Source organism: Adiantum capillus-veneris, chromosome 21 (genome assembly GCF_014529385.1).
Source record: "Adiantum capillus-veneris isolate H3 chromosome 21, ASM1452938v2, whole genome shotgun sequence".
Classification (NCBI taxonomy): domain Eukaryota; kingdom Viridiplantae; phylum Streptophyta; class Polypodiopsida; order Polypodiales; family Pteridaceae; genus Adiantum; species Adiantum capillus-veneris.
Genome location: NC_140951.1, coordinates 55785591 through 55805576, shown reverse-complemented (window position 1 = coordinate 55805576; position 19986 = coordinate 55785591). Strand labels below are relative to the sequence as shown.

The window sequence follows — 19986 nt, the reverse complement described above, 5'->3', positions numbered from 1 at the left end:
CAACCATTAACCCATCGAAGAGCACACTTGCACGCTGCTCTGGCAATGTTTTGAGTAACAAAGTCACATAGTGAAAATGAAGCCATCCAAGTTTCAACTCTGCCAAGTTGGCTCAACTTTGCCACTCTCTCTTTTGCATTTGGCATTCTCTCTCGTGGTTCTCGTGCAACTTTCATAGCTTTTATGAGGACCAACCAAAGAAGTTTCGTCACTCAAAACATTGCCACAATAGCGTGCAAATGCGTTCCAATTGACTACTTAGGGCATGGTCACACGAGGCTCAGTTATCAGTTATTGATAACTAAGCCAATTATACCTAGACAAAGCATTAAATGAATAAATAAGCCTCTTACATGGTCACACGAGGCTTAGTTATTCATTCATCCTTCCAACTATGCCTTGAACTTCACAACTATGCCAAAATAAGCATAGTTACAAAAGGTAGGCATAGTAACTCATTTAATGCTCCTTTTTGAAAGGGTGCGCACATGACGATTTACCATCAAGGAATCCTGTGCAGCCGAAAATTTAGCACACTGCCGCCAAGCCCTCTTCGCGCACACAATCTACCCCATCTCCATCGAACACGCTCTCTCTCCCCTTTGCTTTTTGCGAGATTGGTGGGCCGCAGCGGCTAACTACGTCCCAAGCCCTACTTTGACGGGTTTGCCGCAGCGGGATGGAGATTCTTGCACTTTGTTCTTTATTGCTGCTGCGGTTCAAGATGAGCTCTATGTGCGCACCTCTTGAGTGTGGCCAACCAAGAATGAGGCTTAGTTTTTTGTTCAATTGTCTGATAACTAAGCGTCGCGTGACCATTGCCTAAAACCAATTGGCTTGCCACAAGTTTTGTTGTTCTCCAATGGAGACCTCCACCGGTGAGCGCATGCCGGAGGTGACAAGGCTCCTCTCCCTGCATGAGGCTGCTGGTTGAGGAGAAATGAGAAAGCCCAACAACAGGGTATGGGCGGAGCTGAAGAAAGAGCTGGTCCGCTCATCAAATCTGGTGTGGGTGGCTGCCTTGCTCATCTGGTTAGTCCTCTCCACTTCTAGGTACTCACATTGGCACTCTCTCTCCCATCATCTCCTTCACAGTACTTGGCTCTCTGGCACGCACAACACCCAGCTTACACATCGTCATCACTCTCAAAACTCGGCCTCATTATCATCATCAAACGCATCCGCTTCGTGGGTTCCCGAGCTCAAGGGTACATTCACAGATGCTAATCAAAGGACACAATTCAAAGGCCTACAAGATGGTATCAATGTGCACAGAGAGTACGACTATGATGATGATGACATGGAAGTTAACAGCACACGGAGTTCACATCAAGACAACGAATTGGCATTGGTTGCTCCTGATCTGCATCAAGCACCTCATCAGCATAGTGCTGGCACCACTCTTGAAAATGTTGTCTACCTGCATAATTCGGATTCTGAAGAGAGGGCCAACGTGATGCACATTCATAACCTATCGCAAGTAGTTGAGACTGTAAAAGAGCAAAGCACATTTGAGACTACTAGCTCGCAATACTTATACAAGTTCCAAAATGCGGAGGCAAGAGGGAGCCCTTCAAAATCTTGTGCTACTGTTGAGGAGATGGGACGTGTTGCAGTTAGCTCTTATGCAGATTCCACTCTACGAGTCCGGAAGAGGATCAAGGCTTATTTTCGCCAGAATGGTGAATGGTTAAATGTAGTGCTGTATTCTATGTTTTGCAATGTAACTTTGGTGCTACTCATGTACATTTTGTGCTTACAAGTGGTCCAATCACTATCCAATGCACAAGGGTCTGGAAATTTGCAAAGTAGCTAGTCACAGAATATGGGCAATGTAGGAATGTTCTCTTTAGCACTGTAACTCAACTTTGTCTTGTCAATGTAAAGTTTTGTGTGGCTTTCCTTTCTCAACCAAGATACACTCTCTTCTTCTCACCCATTTGCAGAACAGAGGGTTGTTTTGCTGAGGTTAGATTCTATGCTGTAATTTATCGTTGAGTATTGTTTAAGTTAATTGCCTTGTTCTGATGCATTTATTTTGTTGTCCTTGTTCAGATTCCAATGATTGGGAGGCTTTTAATCTCTTACTGTGCGTTTTTCTCTTTGTGTTCTGTTTTATATTATCCCTTCCTTCTGCTCGTTGTCACCAAAAGTGTACACATTAACTCTCTTTTTTTCGTACATCTATCTCTTTTTATTCATGCCAAAGGCTTATTGTCATCAACTTTTCTCTGATGAAGAGGTGACTTTCCTATCTGACTGTTATAACTTGTTGCATCTAGTCATATGTGGTGCTGCGGGTTTGGATGTTGGGAGGATATTGTGCATGTCATGCTGTTAGCTCATTCACACGTGTCATACATTGGCACACATCTTAGCTTTCAGGTGTTCTTGACCTAAGGAAAGACAAAGCATAGCTTGTTTTCACTCCTCTTAAAAATGTGCAAACTGGATACCTTGTTGCTGTTTTTGTCGTCGTCATTTTTATTAGAAAAGAAATTTCCACACAGCAGTGTAGCATGTTGTGCTCATATTTTGCAGCCTGGAAGATTTTTCTGTAAGAAGTGCTAATTTGTCATTTACTTTTGACCAGGAGCATCTCATGTACGCGAGTTGCCTGCGAAGGAATTTTGCCAAAGAGGTTTTGTTTTTGGAAGAGCTGCAGAGGATGGTTTAGGGAATGATATATACAAGATACTTACTGCAGCTGGACTAAGCATCATGCTGAACCGTTCTCTGATTGTTGCAGAACACGGGTACATTGATGTTTGAGGACTTATAATGCATGCTTTTGTGCCTGCCCGCCCGCCCGCTCGCTTCTATTCCCCCTTTTTCCCAAATAATTCTCAAAGACTCTCTTGAATTCCTTTAGATACTTGAAATTTAAGCCATTGCTCCCCTTGTTCAAAACAATCTTTTGATTCTTTTGCTTGATATTCATGAATCTCTCCTTGTTGTGCATGTTTTAGTGCAACAAAGTGCACTAGTCTTTTCTGCTTTCCTAGAGTCTGACTCATTCCTGCCATCATGGCAGCTCAGCAAATCCTGCATACTTTGGGCTGGCAGGTCATGTACGTCTTCCATTTGGAGACTATCTCAGATACTCCAATGAGACCTTTTCTTTAAGCGAGGTTAAACGGCTATGGGTTAAGCATGACTGTGCTGGAGAATATCAAAGGCCTCTCACAATGATAGTAGATGATTTTCAGAGACCTACTCGGACGAAAGTATTTTGTGAAGATTGGGCAAAGTGGAGGCATCCTATTATCTGGTAAGCATGCTATGTTGTTCCTTAATTGTAAGTCTAGTCATTTACATATGAGATGTGGTACAAATAGTCCTCCTTGGGGCTTCTATCTTGTCAGATGGTCACTGAAATAGCTTTGTATTAATAGCTGGTTCCAATTTCTAAATGCTATGGGTCAATTTATGATGGATGTTAGTGGCATGTTGTGATTAGGAATATCAGGAAACTGACATCTGGAAGAAGTGGGGCTGAATCAAGCTGCAAAGATCTACGGTCAATGTTGGGTGTGCAAACATCAACTTTATTTCTTGACAGATTGGCCAAATATACATGCCATAGATGATTTAGTGTGATTAGCACCCTTTTATCATCACATGTATCCCGCAGGAAAGGTCATGTAGCATAGATACAAATGAATTAATGCCATTTCTATCTATGATAGAAATGAACATAATACCTTTAACATTTGTAGAGCAGTGCACACTTCTATTGCAGTGAATTCGTATATACATTTGATGTACTAGCTCCATATGACCCCTCTTTTGAACACGTTGAGTTGGGGCATATGTAGATTGTAACCCAAAGGCCTCAAGCTTCAAGGTAAAGTCGCAATACATTCAGTGACTCTAGCAGTTCACACTCTTCCATCCACTTTGCATCCATAGGTGGATAGTTCCTGAACTTCACCAAAACATTTCCCTTAACTTTTCTTTGCGTATGTGCCAAAAGTTACTCAGGTACCAAGATCTCATCGATTTGCTTTGTGCCCTTCGTGTGCAAAATGGGAGGAACCTTTTTGCCACCCTCAAGAATCTCAAAAGGTGCCTTGCCTGTTTACAAATGCATCGTATTGTTGTATCTTAGTAAATTTGCCCTACCTACTTTCCAACAAAAGTCGCTTAAAATAATAAGTGAAAAATGTCAAAAATAGGGAAAATAGATCTATGCACTGTAAAACTGCTACTGATGGGTTCTGATGGAAATTTGATGGTCATGCTGTGTTCAACCAGAGGATATGCATCTAATCTAAGCGTCTGGACATGCACGGTTTGCGAATAGACTCACAAAAGTGCCAGATCACTTCCTATTCTAGACTAACTTGACTGAACTGAACCCTGGTCATGCTGTAGCTTGTCCACGAACACATAGGGTTGGATGTGTCATGTCACAGTTCCCAACAAAGTTCATTTAATAAATAATTGAAAAATGTCAAAAATAGAAAAAATAGATTCTGCGCGCTGGAAAATTTTCCTGATGGATTCTGATGGTAATGCTGATGATCATGCTGTGTGCAACTAGAGAATATGCATCTACTCTAAGTGTTTGGACATGCACGGTCTACGAACACTCACAAAAGTGCCAGATTACGGCGTCGAGGGAGATCGCCAACAGGGTCTTGAATCCCTGAAAGGACTCTTCACCGCTGTGCCCACTCTGATGTGTGGGTCGTGCGATGCTTGAACTTCATAAAGGTCTGCAACGCTTGCTTCTTTGGACTGTGCCGAAAGCGACACAAAGTCTTCTGGGGCTCCTTCAATGCTTCAACTTCTCTATAGTCATGCGTCCAACTTCTTCAAGAATCTTCGATGCTGAAAATTCCTGAAACCACTTCCAACACAAAAACATGAACATACCCATTCCATGTAAAGCGACTGAAAAAAATCGCGTCTTCTCTAAAGACTGTGCATGCAATGTAGATGAACAAATAGACGAAGTGCCAACCAGTTCACCACGCACACGTAAACAATGAGAGCGAATGTTGTGTTTCTGATCTAAAATCAATCAATTGTGGCAAATCACAATGGACATGCCCATGCTTGATGCTCAATCTTTCTTGTGCTCTTTCTACGATTGTGTCATGCGAAGGAATAGACATGGAATGTGACTTCCTTGAATGCAAACATTTCAGCTTTCCATGAACAATCCGCATACATCCGTGCTCATTCATGAGTGAAACGTGCTCAACGTACAATATGTCATGCCTAAGAAAAGGGATCACATAAAGACGCTGACTAAAATAAAGGAAACGATCACGAAAGAAACACTCAAACTATGCCTGCTGGCTAATCATTCGAAACCATAATACTTCCTGTGGGGGTTTGCTGGACCTAGGCTTGAGAGCCAAGATTGGTTCTTCGTGATCGATCGAATCTGCCTGTGGGGGTGCTGTGGACCTCGACTCGAAAGCCAAGATCGATTCTTCATGATTGATCGAATCTGCAACGAGCTTAGCTTCGCTAGAAAAAGCATCAACTAAACCATCATCCTTGTGAACAATCACGTCTTGATCATACAAATCATCATGCTCGTGAGAAATCACTTCGTGATCATCATGCAAATCATCATGCTTGTCATTGTTATTGAAATCATCATGCTTATCATTATCAGGCAATTCATCATGCTTATCATCATGCAAATCTTGTGTGTCGTGCTTTGGAGAAGACAAGACTGAGAGAGTCTCCGTCTCCTGAATCCTTTCAATCTTCGCCTGCACATTAGAAATGAGAGATGAAGAATGAACAACTCGCTCTCCATAAATGACAATGGGAGAGTCACTTTTGGCATTGAAAGTGAACGTATTTTCCGCCCAATCAATGAGAGGGTTATACTCACGAAACCATCGAATGCCCAAAATCATATCACATCCTGAGAGAGGAGAAACTAAAAAATTTCTGCGGAAAGCAGCTTGTTGAACTGTAAACAACACATCAAGGCACTCTTTCGTGATGCGAGAGTCCATACCGGGAGCGAAGCCAGAGACCTCGAGAGGAGATTTTTGACTAACCTCTAGGCGGGCTCTCTCAACAAGAGAGGGACTAATCACATCATGCATACTGCCTGGGTCAAACAATATAACAAACCGCTGCCCCGTCATATGACCATAACATTTAATGAGAGACTCATCAATGGGAGGGTCATGAGAAGCTTGGGGCACACTCGTGTTGTCATTTATTGCATTGACAGAGGAAGTGGTTTTTGTGGATTCTTTAGATTCATTAGAGTCAAGCTTAGGACGTGTTCTTTTTATGTGACCCTTAATGTGATAGTGATAACAACGACCTTCCTTAGAATAAATGCTTTGCTCTTCCGACTTGTTGTATCCTCCTAAAATTCCTTGTTTAGCTTTTTCATTTGGAGTAAGCTTAGGTTTAGCAATTTCGTAAGCTTTACCCTCAGGTTCATTTGGAGAGCTCTTTTCTGAGAGACTATTGGAAGATTGGTTAGAAGAGTTACCGTTCTTACCATTCTTACCGTTCTGAGGGTTCTGCGAAGTCTGAGAGGTACTTGTGGAAGTCTTGTTTTCCTTAGGCTTTCCCTTGTCGTGCTTCATCTCCTGTGCGAGAGCAATCGCTACCGCCTTGTTGAGATCGATTGGGTCGAGGACTTCGACATCAAACCTGAGATAGTCGTCCAACCCGAAAATGAAAGCCCTCTTGCGCTCATCATCCGATTTGCGTATTTGGGTGCCGAGTTGCAAAACACGATTAGAGAAAGACATAACTTGCATACCATTTTGCTTGAGAGCGCGCCAATCGTCCTTCAAACGTGCTAGGTACTATGGTGGCATGAACCGCGCCTTGAGCTTGTCTTGGAAGTCGGCCCAATTGAAGGGAAGGAGGTGCGCGGCCAACTGTGTCTCTTGCCATGCGTGGTACCAATTTATGGCATCACCGGCAAGGTACATGGCTGCCGTCAAAATTTTTCTATTCCTTGTCTTCTTAGTTGTCGCAAAATAAGCATTAAATTGATGCAACCAAGAATGAATAATCGTAGCATCCATCTTACCATCATACTTACTGAACGTGATCTTGTCTGTGACGGGGTTGTTGGAGGCCGAATCGCGGCTTGCGCCACTTGAAGAACCACCAACATCTTTGGCCGGCTCGGGTTTCGAGGTGAGGATATGTAGAACCAAGTCGTTCATGCGTTGTTCTCTCTAGGTCTCACGCTCTAACTCCAAGGCCGCTTTTCTTTCTTCGCGTGCGTCCCGCTCGCGCTCCAAGGCTGCCATTCTGTCTTTGTGTTCACGATCCAAGTCTTCCTTTTTCTTTTCGGCTGCCAAGTGTGCTTGTTCCAGGTTGGCCTTCTTTTCTGCTTTTCTTGCTGCTTTTCTTTCTTCTCGTTCCTTAGCCGCCAAGCGTGCTTCGCGATCCAAGGCACGGTAATCCGCTTCTTGTTGTGCCATTGCAACGCGATTCGCTCCTTGTTGTTGAGCCATCGCAACGCGATTTGCTTCTTGTTGTTGTGCCATTATGTCCATCATCGTCTTGACCAAAGCCTCCATAGGATTTGGTGCAATCCTTGGCGTAGATGGCGAAGAGGGAGGGTCAGGAAAACCTCCATGGTGAGGAAATTCTTCTTCACTACTTTCATGCCCATCACCTCCATGCGAAGTATCCATTCTGCTTCGGGTGATGACCATACACTTTGGTTCTTAAGTTCACGAGGAACTTGGGTTCGTGTGGGTCCTAGGTTCTTGAGGGTCTTGAGGTTCTCGGGGGTCTTGAGGTTCTTCTTTCGCTTGCAATCTGTGTTAGAGAAGGATCTTCTCTTCACCCGAGTTTTGCTCTTTTCCGCGGGCACCCCTTGGCGGCCTTGCGCTCACACCAAGGTTGCTTTTTCCCACCTCACGTCGATTGGCCGGCCGCTAAGTGAGTGAAAAGAGGCACAAGGGGAGGCTGGACAAGCCCTTCTTTTCTGGGTTTCTCGTCACTCTTCAAAAACACGATCGTGAATCGACACGCCCAAGTGGACTTGGGTGCGACCGCAACAAGCAAAAAAAATTCTGTGGTTCTTGTGGTTCTTTCCTCGAGTGATACAGAGCACTGCCAAAGCTTTGATACCAATGTAAGGTGCAGCGGAAGTGAATGTTGAACTTTGCTCAAGATGAGTGCTCCGAATTGTCCTCAAGGATTCCTTTTACTTACGTAAGGGAGAGCCTTCCGTTCCTTTAGTGAGAGAGTGCAAGTGATCACAAACAAAGTGGATAAACACTGTGAATGAAGGTGCTGAGACTGAGAGATAGAGAGAAGAGAATACGACACCAAACAAGTTGTCAAACCCTCCTCCGAAGGCCCTCCTCTCGATGGCGAGAGAAGTCTATGCTATTGATTGCACAAATATGGTACAAGTGCTGATGCAAACCTAAGTGATGCTAAGGCTGAAAACTGAATGCTGCGAGGACGATGGTGATGACGATGACAATGCTATCTGTTGTTGTGACTCTGCATGCTGAAAACGCTGTTTTTCTTGTTGTCAAAACGCTGGATGGGCTGATGGAAAAACGCTGGTTCTCTTGCTTGGAATCGCTGGTTTTACTGGCTGAAAAATGCTGGCTTGCTTGCACTGAAAACTCTGAAGGACTTGCTGGTTTGGCTGAGTCTGCAAGCGCTATTGAGTGGGGCTGCTGGCGAGGAAAGTGGATGCTGAAAACGTCAGGTGTATGGGCTGAAAATGCTGGAGTTTTATTGCTTAAAACGCTAGGCTTAAGGGAGGTGGTTCTTGCTTGAGAGGGTGCCTGTTGAACCGGAGTTCCTGCTGTCTCCTCTGCCAAAAAGTGCAAGCGCTAGGTTGCTTATATATTTCATTAGCAAAATTGCCCTACCTAGTTCCCAACAAAAGTCACTTAATAAATAAGTGAAAAATGTCAAAAATAGGGAAATTAGGTTCTGCGTGCTGGAAAATTCCCCTGATGGATTCTGATGGTAATGCTAATGATCATGTTGTGTGCTACCAGAGGATATGCATCTACTCTAAGTGTCTGGACATGCACGTTCTGCGAACACTCACAAAATTGCCAGATCACTTCCTATTCTAGAGTGGCTTGACTGACTGAACCCTGTTCATGCTGTAGCTTGTCCACGGACACATAGGGTTGGATGTGTCACGTGACATCATAAGTTGATTTTCAGCCCTATAAAGGGGTCCAATGGACCAACGTTTTCATCAGATTGAGGGAGTGCTAGCTTGAAGAGCAGACCATCTAGCGTTTGCAGATTCTCAGCCCTACCGTTTTCAGCCCTACAGATCAGAGCTAGTGTTTTTGCCTGCAAGACTTCGGCGTTGCTGCCGAATTGGGCAGTCGGTCTTCATATGTCCTTTCTGTCACGTGCGCACTTCACTTCCGCTACGTGGACATGTTCTACCACAGTCTAGCATGGTCCAGTAGCTTAGGACTGAGCATGGCAACTTTGTGAGCCTCTAGCAGGACGTGCATGCCCAGGCCGGTCATAGTTGCATACCCTCTCTTGCACAATACAATCATTCAAGCATACAGGTAACTGTTGCATGTGGACCACCTCTTATTATGGCTTTATTTAATTTGTCAATTTCAGCCATATTTTCAGTTGGTCGTGGGGCTGCCTATTAGTCTGCTCGACCCCGATTTGGGTGGCTATATAAGTGGCCTTTGGGCGCTTGTAGAAGGCAGAGAACCCGGGGAACTTCGCGGTGCACCAAACGTGCAGCAAGACCAGCCAGCAGCCCAGCGTTTTCTCAGAAAGCAAGGCCAGCGTTTCCAAGACTTCCTCAGCGTTTTTCAGCCAGGTAGAACCTGCATTTCAGCCCAAAGAAGCCAGTGTTTTGCATCAAGATCAGCCAGCGATCTCAGCCTTGGTCGCCAGCAGATTTCAGCCCCTAACCTCGTCATGGTTGCAGATGCAAGCCATTGGCAGAGCTAGAAGATTCAGCATTCAGCTATAGCCTTGTTGCCGTCATCGGCATCGTCGTTGTCGTCATCGTCGTCGACACAGTACACCATAGTACGTGCAGGACCCTTAGAACCTCGTTGTCAGCTTCACCGTCGTCGACATAGACTCAGTAGCACCATCATCAGTAGCATCGTAACCCATTAGTATCAATATCTCAACATTTAGTCATTGTATCAGAATTGTACAAGAATAAAGAAAGTACTTGCTCTGGCAACAGAGCAAGGGGGCCCTTGAGGGTTTGGGACCCGACATTCGGTGTCGTCTCTTTTCTCTCTCGTGTCTCTCTTTCTTTCAATTCAGTTCAGTCTTTCAAGTTAAGTAAAGTGTCCCTTTTGTTTGTGTGGAGTACTAGATCCGAGCTAAATCCTTAAACACTTCCGTTGCACCTGACAGTTTCTCACCACAGTAGAAACACTTTCCTTGCTCTTTGAAGGTTTGTATTTAGTTCTGTGTAAGATACTTGAGCCGTTTTCTGGTACCCTCTGGCTTCTTAGGCTGATCTGGGTCCTTAGGGGGACCCTTTTTGCCTTGGTCTCCATGGTCATCGTAGACCGCTCTGTGCCTTGCACGGTATGTGTTGTCCTCCATCGGTTTGGTGGTACCAGTGGAATGTAGATCCTGGGCAATTTTTGCCGGCTCCATCGTTCGCTGAAGGGTATTGTGGGGATACACCTTCATGCTTTTTCGAAGCGGAGGTTGAAGGCGTGCTTCAAATTTTTGCATCTTTTCCTCATCGGAAATCTTCATGAAAGGCGTAACTTTCAGAAGAACCAACCAATACTTGTCAACATAAGCGGTCACTTTTTCATGTTTCTTCTGGGCGAGCTAGTTCCATTCCTTCCGGATGTCTTTCTCGAAATCGGGCGGAAGAAATTGTTCATAAAATTCAGATTCGAAATGAGTCGATGTTTTGGCTTTTGTACCTTCCAGAATCTTGGCTAACCACGACTTGCTTGCCGTTTCGTTGAGATACATGCCAACTTGACGCAACTTGGATTTTGCGGTAAAGTTTCTGTATGCAAAAGCAACTTCAAAGTGTTTGATAAGAGACAGTGCCTTGGAGATGTCTCTCCGTCATGTGTAATTGTCAAACTTTACATCCTTGTCACCAGATTTGAAAACTTGCATCTTGTGGTGACGCTTGCGGTTATCCTTCTTGAACTTGGGCTTCTCTTTAGTATTACGCAGGGAAGTAGTAGGCCTTCTCTTCTTGGAAGAAGGCTATACTATAGGAGAAGTGGAAGCAGTAGTATAATCAAGAGAGTATGATGGAGAAGAGATAGAGACATTCTTGCTTGCATTCAACAGAGAGAGTTCTTTTTCTTGGCCCTTGCTCTTAGAAGGCCGTTTGTTCGGTTCCGTGGATCCCTTGTGCGCTTTGGCACCTCCTTCCGAGTTTATTCTCCTGGAGGCTGTTACCAGTGGCAGTATTTTTTGTGGCGCCCATTGGCATCTGTTCCTTGCGGCTTCTTGATTCCGTCTAAAACCTTCTGGACAGCCGGCAATGTGAGAAGCTATTGCAAGCCGGCGAGTTGAACTCGTACTTCTTGAAGTTCGTCTTCAACAGCTCTCTCGTGGCTCGTCATGGTTCTTCCCGTTCCTCCGCGGAATGGTCCTCCTTTGCAAAAAAAGAGATGCTAGGTGCAGCGGAATGAATGTTGTATTTTCTCAAGATTAGTGATCTTTATTGCTCAAGGTTCCTTTTAGTTCTTTGGGGAAAGAGAGAGCTTTCCGTCTGGAATAGTGCTGTGGTCACGAACAAAGTGAGTGGATATTGTGCGTGCAAGTGAATGAGACTGAGAGAAGGAGAGAGAAGAGATACGACACCGAGGGGTTGTAAAACCCTCCTCCGAAGGCCCCACTCTCGTCGGCGAGAGTGGTCTATTCTTTGATTGCACAAAGGTGTACAATGCGTATGCAATGGACTATGCAACTTGGTCTATGCCGACGACGACGACGACGACGACGATGATGACGACGACGACGACGACGACGACAACGATGGCTGAAATCTGAGATCTTCTAATCGCTGAATTTGGGACTTTCGGTGGCTGAAAATGACTGTTTTGGCTGCGTTTTCTTGGCTGAAAAATGAGGTTTCTTAGGGCTGAAAACTGATGGTCTTTACGGGCTGAATCTGCTACACTTTAGGTGAATGATGCCGGTCTTAATTTGCTGCTGAAATCCAAAAACGCCAGGGGCTGAAATTGGTCCTTTTGTCGCGAGGGTTCTGCAAATGCAAAAACGCTAGGCTGATCTGTTGTGTCGTGATGATGCCGGGGCTGATCTGCTCTGCACAAATCGCCAAGGCTGATCTGATGCAAAAACGCTAGGTCTTCTGTGGAGAAAACGCCAAAGTAGTCGCGGGGGTTGGTCTTGCTGAGAAGTTGCCTGTTGCCCTACCTACTTTTGTTGGAAAGTCACTTAAAAATAATAAGTGAAAATACCAATAAATAGGAAAATAGGCTAAATGCACTGGAAAATTCCCCTAACTGATGCTAATGGATTCTGATGGGAATTCCGATGATCATGCTGTGTGCAATCGGAGGATATGCATCTATGCTAAGTGACTGGGCAGGCACGGTCTACGAATAGACTCACAAAAGTGCCAGATCACTGCTAATCTAAACTGACTGAACCCTGCTATGGTGTAGCTTGTCCACGGACACATAGGGTTGGGATGTGTCACGTGACATCCCCTCCTTTTGAAAGTGAGGTACTGGTACCGAACTGTATGGCGTCGAGGGAGATCGCCATCAGCATCCGGAATTCCTGGAAGGGACTCTTCGCCGGCCCACTCTGATGTGTGGGTCGTGCGGTACTTGAACTTCATAAAGGTCTGCAACGCTTGCTTCTTTGGGCCGCGCCGAAAGCGACACAAAGTCTTCTATGGCTCCTTCCTTGCTTCAACTTCGTCGAGAGTCTTGCTTCCTTTGTCTCCAAGAATCTCCACGGCTGAAAATTCCTGAAACCATCTCCAACACAAAACCATGAACATACCTATTCCATGTGAAATGAAGGAAAAAAATCTTGTCTTCTCTAAAGACTGTGTATGCAATGTCGATGAACATAGAGACGGAGTGACAACCCGTTCATCAAACACATGCAAACAATGCGCTCGAATCTTTTCTGTTTGATCGAAATCAATCAACTGTGGCAAATCACAATGGAAGTGCCCATGCTTGGTGCTCATACAATCATGTGCTCTTTCGGAAACTGTGTCATGCCAAGGAAGAGACATGGAATGTGACTTCCTTACATACAAACTTTTCAGCTTTTCATGAACAATCGGCATACATTCGTGCTCATCCATGATAGAAACGTGCTCAACATACAATATGTCATGCCTAGAAAAAGGGATCACATAACAATGCTGACTAAAATACAGGAAACCGTCACGAATGAAACACTCGAACAATGCGTGCGTATCAATCATGCGAACACATAATACTTCCTGTGATGGTTCTTTGGACCAAGGCTCAAGAGCCAAGATCAGTTCTTCTTGAATGATCGAATCGTCTTGTGGGGTATCTGTGGACCTTGACTCGAAAGCCAAGATCGAGTCTTGATGATTGATCGAATTTACAACGAGGTTAGCTTCGCTAGAAAAAGCATCAACTAACACATCATCCTTGTGAACAATCACATCTTCTTCATGCAACTCATCATGCTTGTGAGAAATCACATCTTGATCATGCAAATCATCATGCTCATCATTGACATCCAAATCATCATGCTTAGCAATATCATTCAAATCATCATGCTTATCTTTGTCATCCAAATCATCATGCTTGTCATTCAAATCATCATGCTTATCATGGTCAATCAAATCATCATCATGCTTCACACAATCATGCAAATCCTGTGTGTCATGCTTGGGAGAAGAAGAGACTGAGAGAGTCTCCTTTCCCCAAATCTCTTGCATCTGTGCCTGAACTTGAGAATAGAGTCGCCAGAACTCTTTGTTTTGTCGGTCGCTCTGTTCTTGTATTGCTTTTCTTTCTGCTTTGTCTTCTGCGTGTCTGCGATCCATTTCTGCTTTTTTTTCTGCGTGTCTACGTTTCATTTCTGCTTTTCTTTCTTTGCATTCACGATCAAATTCTGTCATTCTTTCTGCATTTCTTGCTTCGCGTTCTAACTTCCTTTCCATAAACATCTGGTTCAAAGCCTCCATAGGAGTTTCGCTAGTTGCTTCGTCTCTAGCACACGACCAGAGTGCAGATGCATGTGCCTTGGGCACCCTACAAGCATCGGTGAATAACCTCGAAGGTTAACCGCTTACTTTTTTAGGCGTCCGTTTTCATTCGTTTTTTGATGTTTTTTAATGTTTTTTAATGATCGGTTTTTTGAAATAGAGCGTGTGATAGCTCGAAACGAGCATATTACTCAGTGGGTTGTGGTGTGCTTTACAACACAACGTTTGATTACCTGAAGCTCCGTTGGTCCTCAAAAAGATCGATTTTTACATACGCGTGAGGCTTAAAAATACGTAATTTTAAAAGGGCCTGAGCCTGAGCCTGAGCCTGAGCCTGAGCCTGAGCCTGAGCCTGAGCCTGAGCCTGAGCCTGAGCCTGAGCCTGAGCCTGAGCCTGAGCCCGAGCCCGAGCCCGAGCCCGAGCCCGAGCCCGAGCCCGAGCCCGAGCCCGAGCCCGATGGGGAAAATTCTTCTTCGCCTCTCTCATGCTCATCACCTCCAAGCGAAGTATCCATTCCGCTTCGAGTGATGACCATTCTGAAGTTGTGGGTTCTTGTGGGTTCTGAAGTCCATGAGGGACTTGGGTTCTTGAGGGTCTTCGGTTCTGAAGTTCACGAGGAACTTCGATTCTTGGGTTCTTGGGTTCTTGAGGATCTTGAGGTTTTCTTTCGCTTGCAAATCGCGTTGGAGAAGGATCTTCTCTTCACCCGAGTTCTACTCTTTTCTGCGGGCGCACCTCTTGGCGGCCTTGCGCTCACACCAAGGTTGCTTTTTCCCACCTCACGTCGATTGGCCGGCCGCTAAGTGCACGGTCCGCTCTCAATGAGTGAAAAGAGACACAAGGGGAGGCTGGACAAGCCCTTCTTTCTTGGGATTTCTGTCACTCTTCAACAAAACACGATTAGGAATCACCACGCCCAAGTAAACTTGGACTCATGCGATCGTAACCAGCAAAAAAATTCTTGTGGTTCTTTCCTTGAGTAATGTAGAACACTTCCAAAGCTCTGATACCAATGTTAGGTGCAGCGGAATGAATGTTGTATTTTCTCAAGATTAGTGATCTTTATTGCTGAAAAAGGTTCCTTTTAGTTCTTTGGGGAAAGAGAGAGCTTTCCGTCTTGTAGAGTGCTGTGGTCACGAACAAAGTGAGTGGATATTGTGCGTGCAAGTGAATGAGACTGAGAGAAGGAGAGAGAAGAGATACGACACCGAGGGGTTGTAAAACCCTCCTCCGAAGGCCCCACTCTTGTCGGCGAGAGTGGTCTATTCTTTGATTGCGCAAAGGTGTACAATGCGTATGCAATGGACTATGCAACTTGGACGGTGACGACGACGACGACGACGACGACGACGGTGACGACGACGACGACAACGATGGCTGAAATCTGAGATCTTCTAATCGCTGAATTTCGGAACTGTTTGGGTGGCTGAAAATGACTGTTTTGGCTGCGTTTTCTTGGCTGAAAAATGAGGTTTCTTAGGGCTGAAAACTGATGGTCTTTACGGGCTGAATCTGCTACACTTTAGGTGAATGATGCCGGTCTTAATTTGCTGCTGAAATCCAAAAACTCCAGGGGCTGAAATTGGTCCTTCTGTCGCCGGGGTTCTGCAAATGCAAAAACGCTAGGCTGATCTGCTGTGTCGTGATGACGCCGGGGCTGATCTGCTCTGCACAAATCGCCAAGGCTGATCTGATGCAAAAACGCTAGGTATTCTGTGGAGAAAACGCCAGAGTAGTCGTGGGGGTTGGTCTTGCTGAGAAGTTGCCTGTTGAGCAAGGTGCTCCTGCTGCCTCTTCTGCCAGAAAGTGCTAACTTGGGTTTGCTTATATATTAACTTAGCAAAATTGCCCTACCTACTTTTGTTGGAAAGTCACTTAAAAATAATAAGTGAAAATACCAATAAATAGGAAAATAGGCTAAATGCACTGGAAAATTCCCCTAACTGATGCTAATGAATTCTGATGGGAATTCCGATGATCATGCTGTGTGCAACCGGAGGATATGCATCTATGCTAAGTGACTGGGCATGCACGGTCTACGAATAGACTCACAAAAGTGCCAGATCACTGCTAATCTAAACTGACTGAACCCTGCTGTGGTGTAGCTTGTCCACGGACACATAGGGTTGGGATGTGTCACGTGACAAGAGAGGTGATAGAGCTCTGATATCACTGTCACAAACGGGAGCACACATGAATAATCAATAAGCTGAAAATAAATAAACTCTCAACCAAAAGATACAGGGGAGAAGATCGACACAGTATTGGGGACCAAAAGATCGGTTGGTTCACCCCCCTAAAGAGAATCTTTATTAGGGAGAATCTTTTTTTAACAAGCATAAAACCCCTCCTTTCTAAATCTTAGACTCAATGGCTGATTCCTTCCCGTGTGGGAAATTCCGAGAGGCGAGCTCTCAATTCCGTCTGCATCAGGAGTGTGAAACTCTGCAGGCCGTTCCGAATTCGTTTCATTTCCGAGCGTAGGGCAAGGCCTCCTTGCTCCTTCTCCGTGATGGAGTACCTGCAAAAAGAACAAACACACAACAACTCTCAAAGTGTATTCACAATCTTTGCCTATTGCTCCAAGTGCGGAAAAGCGATCTGCGCATGTCAACTTCACACGATCACTTGTTGTTCCCCGACGGCAGAGTGCTGAGAGCCCTAAAATTTTCCGCGTTTTAGAAAAAGCTCTTTAGAGCCCATCTTTATTCTTGTGCCTGCATCTTTACACATATTCCTTTATCTAGTTCGGATTTCCTTCCATACCAATGGAATATTCGCTATCCAATGATCCCTTCACCCATCATGCGATGCATCGGGAATACCCCCTTTCCGGTCTTTTCCACCAAACTAACGGTACAACTCCTTCGTGATGCTTTATGTCACCCATCATATGACACATCAAAGTTGTCCCGATGGCTTTTATTAATTCCAATAGATCTATAGTTCCTATCTTTTACAGCTCAAGTGTACACATTCAAATATCCCAATTTTAGTAAGTAGAAATTACTCAGAAAAATAAGAAGATAGTCCATTTAGCAACATTAGCAGTTTTCAGCCATAACTTCATTGTATCGTCGCAGACCGAGTAGTCACACCAGCATTTTCAGATTCAGCTCTCAGATCAGTCCATGTTTTTCAGTTTTCAGCCCACCGTCATCAACGGCCATAGCAGATCAGCCATAGCCTAATCTACGGTTGGAGATTCCATCAATTTCACTAGTGTTTTTGCATTTCAACCCTTAGCCTCTCAGATCCAAGCATCAATAGCAAGATCCCAACAGCATCCCAACATCTATGACCATTGTATCAGCATTTGTGTAATTTAAAGCAAATACCTCTCTAGCGATTGAGAGGGGGGGGGGCCCTTGGAGAGGGGTTTGTGACCCCATCCGGTGTTAATCTTCTTCTCTCTCTGTCACTTGTAGAACCTTCACTCACAGTATCATTCTCTCTTTTCTCTCGAGTCTATTGTACATCTCTCACATGAAGTAAAAGGAACCTTGAGTACACACTCAACACTCATCCTGAGCATTCACATCAATCACTTCTGTTGCACCTGACATTGGTATGAGAGCTCTTTGGCAGTGTTTGTATCCTCACTCAAGAAAAGAATCGGTATACCGTTAGTCCATCACGCATCAAGCGTGCTCGTCTTCATTGCTTTATCTTAAGGGCGATAAAGCCTTAAAAGAAACACAGAATGTTTCTTGTTTTTATTTTTTTGCTTGTTTGAGATTGCATGTAACCCAAGACCACTTGGGCATGTCAATCTCTCTAATCTGTGTTTTTAAAGAGTGACAGGTAACCCAAAAAAGAAGGGTTTTTCTAGCCTCCCCTCGTTCCTCTTTTCCATTCATTGAGAGCGGACCTTGCACATTGTGGCAGAGATCCCTTGGCTGCCCGGTCCCGAGAGGATGTTTGCTCACGGTTGCAAACAAGTTCATTACCCGATTCACCCTTTTCCGTTGCACCTTTGACAGTACTGCAAGCATGTTTCAAGACAATTTTGGCAATTTGTTTTTGTTCTATGAACTGTGCTCATCAAATTCCAGATGCAATATTAGCTTGAATAAGCTTTGTTATGCTTTAGATGCAGGTTTAAAGGCACAACCGATAGCAATGGCCTTCAGTTCTTCTTAAAAAATCAACATCGCATAATGAGGGAGTTAGCACTGGTCCTTTTTGGAGATCCTTCAAAACCTTCGTCTAGGCCAAATGTATTTGGAGAGCTGTTCAAAGCTTTTATTTCACCAATGCCTGTAATAGAAGAAGCTGTGAACTGGGCACTGCAAGGGCGCCCTGATCCTGATGTTGCAGTACACATGCGAATGCTTAACAGCAGGTGAAGAGCTCAATTATGATATTTAGTAAGGAAGGGAGCAAGTTATAAATTAACACTCGGCTTACTTTTTGCAGGTCTAGAGCAGCTTTGTATGCTGTTTGTAGCTGTATTCGTACAGTGTTGAAAGATCTCTCGCAGAGCAATTTATTTCCACAAGTTGTCATAGTATCAGATACACCACTTGTAATCAAACATATAAAGGGACAACTAGAAGGTTTTGCTCAGGTTGCAAAGGTTTTCTTGTCTAAGTTGCTAATTATCGGTTCAATATCTTAAACCTAACTTACTCCTCCATCTGCAGACTAACACGTTGTCAGCAGGTGTCTCATTTTGATTACAAATTTTTTATGGATTCCCATCATAATCTCAGTAAAGTGATGACTGGAAACTATTTTCAGGTGCAATCCCCTTTCCGTTGTAAGCCTTAATAATTCAAGTAAAGGTCCAGCCTAGTTGTAGAGTTGACATTTTTATCAGTAAACCTTTCAGCCACCTGAAAAAAGAGTGAAAGACTGGGGAGCCATGCCAAGATGGGTGGCAATCGTGGATATGTTTTTGGCTGCAAGAGCAAAGGTTGCTGTCATATCAGGGGCAAACAGACGGGTTGGTACCACTTATGCCCAGCTTCTTGCCTCTTTGGCAGCAGCAACAAGGACAGGTATGGTGGAGATTTTGCGAGACTTTTGTTGTATGCTCAGCTGCAAATACATGCATTTGTATCTTTGTGCTTCATTTTATTTTTGCTTATCTTTCTTTAGAATGTGTGTGCTCACATTGATTTGCCTGTTGTTATCGTCTTATAAAGGTGCATTTTGCTCCCTTTAGTGCAGAACAGGACAAGTGTTGTGATGCCTTTGTTATGTTACTTGTAGTCATGTAGTTCTCATGTTGTGGCATCAGGGTTGCAAGATCGCAAACACAGCTTGGAGAAGAAGCTCAAGGATATGCAATATACTAGTGTCAACTCCTGTGCAATTATGTCAGTTGAAATGGGCCAGTAGCCTTACTAGAGGGCAGTAAACTTTAGCTTTCACCCAATACCTTTCCTTGTACTGTACGACACAAAGTAACTTCACTAAATAAACTTGTAACTAGAATTCACAACTTCAAAACAATCGATGACTTGGTAGCTAGAGCGCTCCCAAGTAGACAATGACACCTTGTAGGCCCCAAAGATTGGAGCCCGTTTCAGTTTTTAGTTTATTCAATTGCAAATAAACGACCCAAACACTTTCACCAAAATCTCACCAAGCTGTTCAAACCTGTCAAGAGCTGAAATTGCAGGTTTTTGATCCAATTTCGGCAGCATAACGGCGCCAAAATCCCTGTAGGTCAAAAGTACATGTCTAGGACGGTTTCCCTTGCATTTGAGAAGCTTCCCGATTAGCTGCAGGTCAATTCCAGCATGCTATAATTTCCTGTTTTGGTCACTGTGAGGTGCCCAAAGCCTTGTATAAGCACCCCAAGGCTTCCCCGAGGCTCCCTAGG

The 19986-nt window shown here is 44.4% G+C and overlaps 1 protein-coding gene across 1 annotated transcript in view; it reads left to right on the top strand.

The window, feature by feature from the left end:
* Positions 1 to 766: 766 nt before the first annotated feature.
* Positions 767 to 19986, top strand: part of LOC147430983 (uncharacterized) — a 35870-nt gene continuing 16650 nt past the window's right edge. Inside the window, exons 1-7 of the mRNA XM_086493504.1 lie at positions 767 to 1682; positions 2594 to 2756; positions 3035 to 3271; positions 18253 to 18498; positions 18573 to 18723; positions 18819 to 18896; positions 18988 to 19156. Coding sequence (XP_086349630.1) covers positions 941 to 1682; positions 2594 to 2756; positions 3035 to 3271; positions 18253 to 18498; positions 18573 to 18723; positions 18819 to 18896; positions 18988 to 19156 — 1786 coding nt within the window. The 5' untranslated portion in view covers positions 767 to 940. The remainder of the gene's footprint in view (positions 1683 to 2593; positions 2757 to 3034; positions 3272 to 18252; positions 18499 to 18572; positions 18724 to 18818; positions 18897 to 18987; positions 19157 to 19986) is intronic.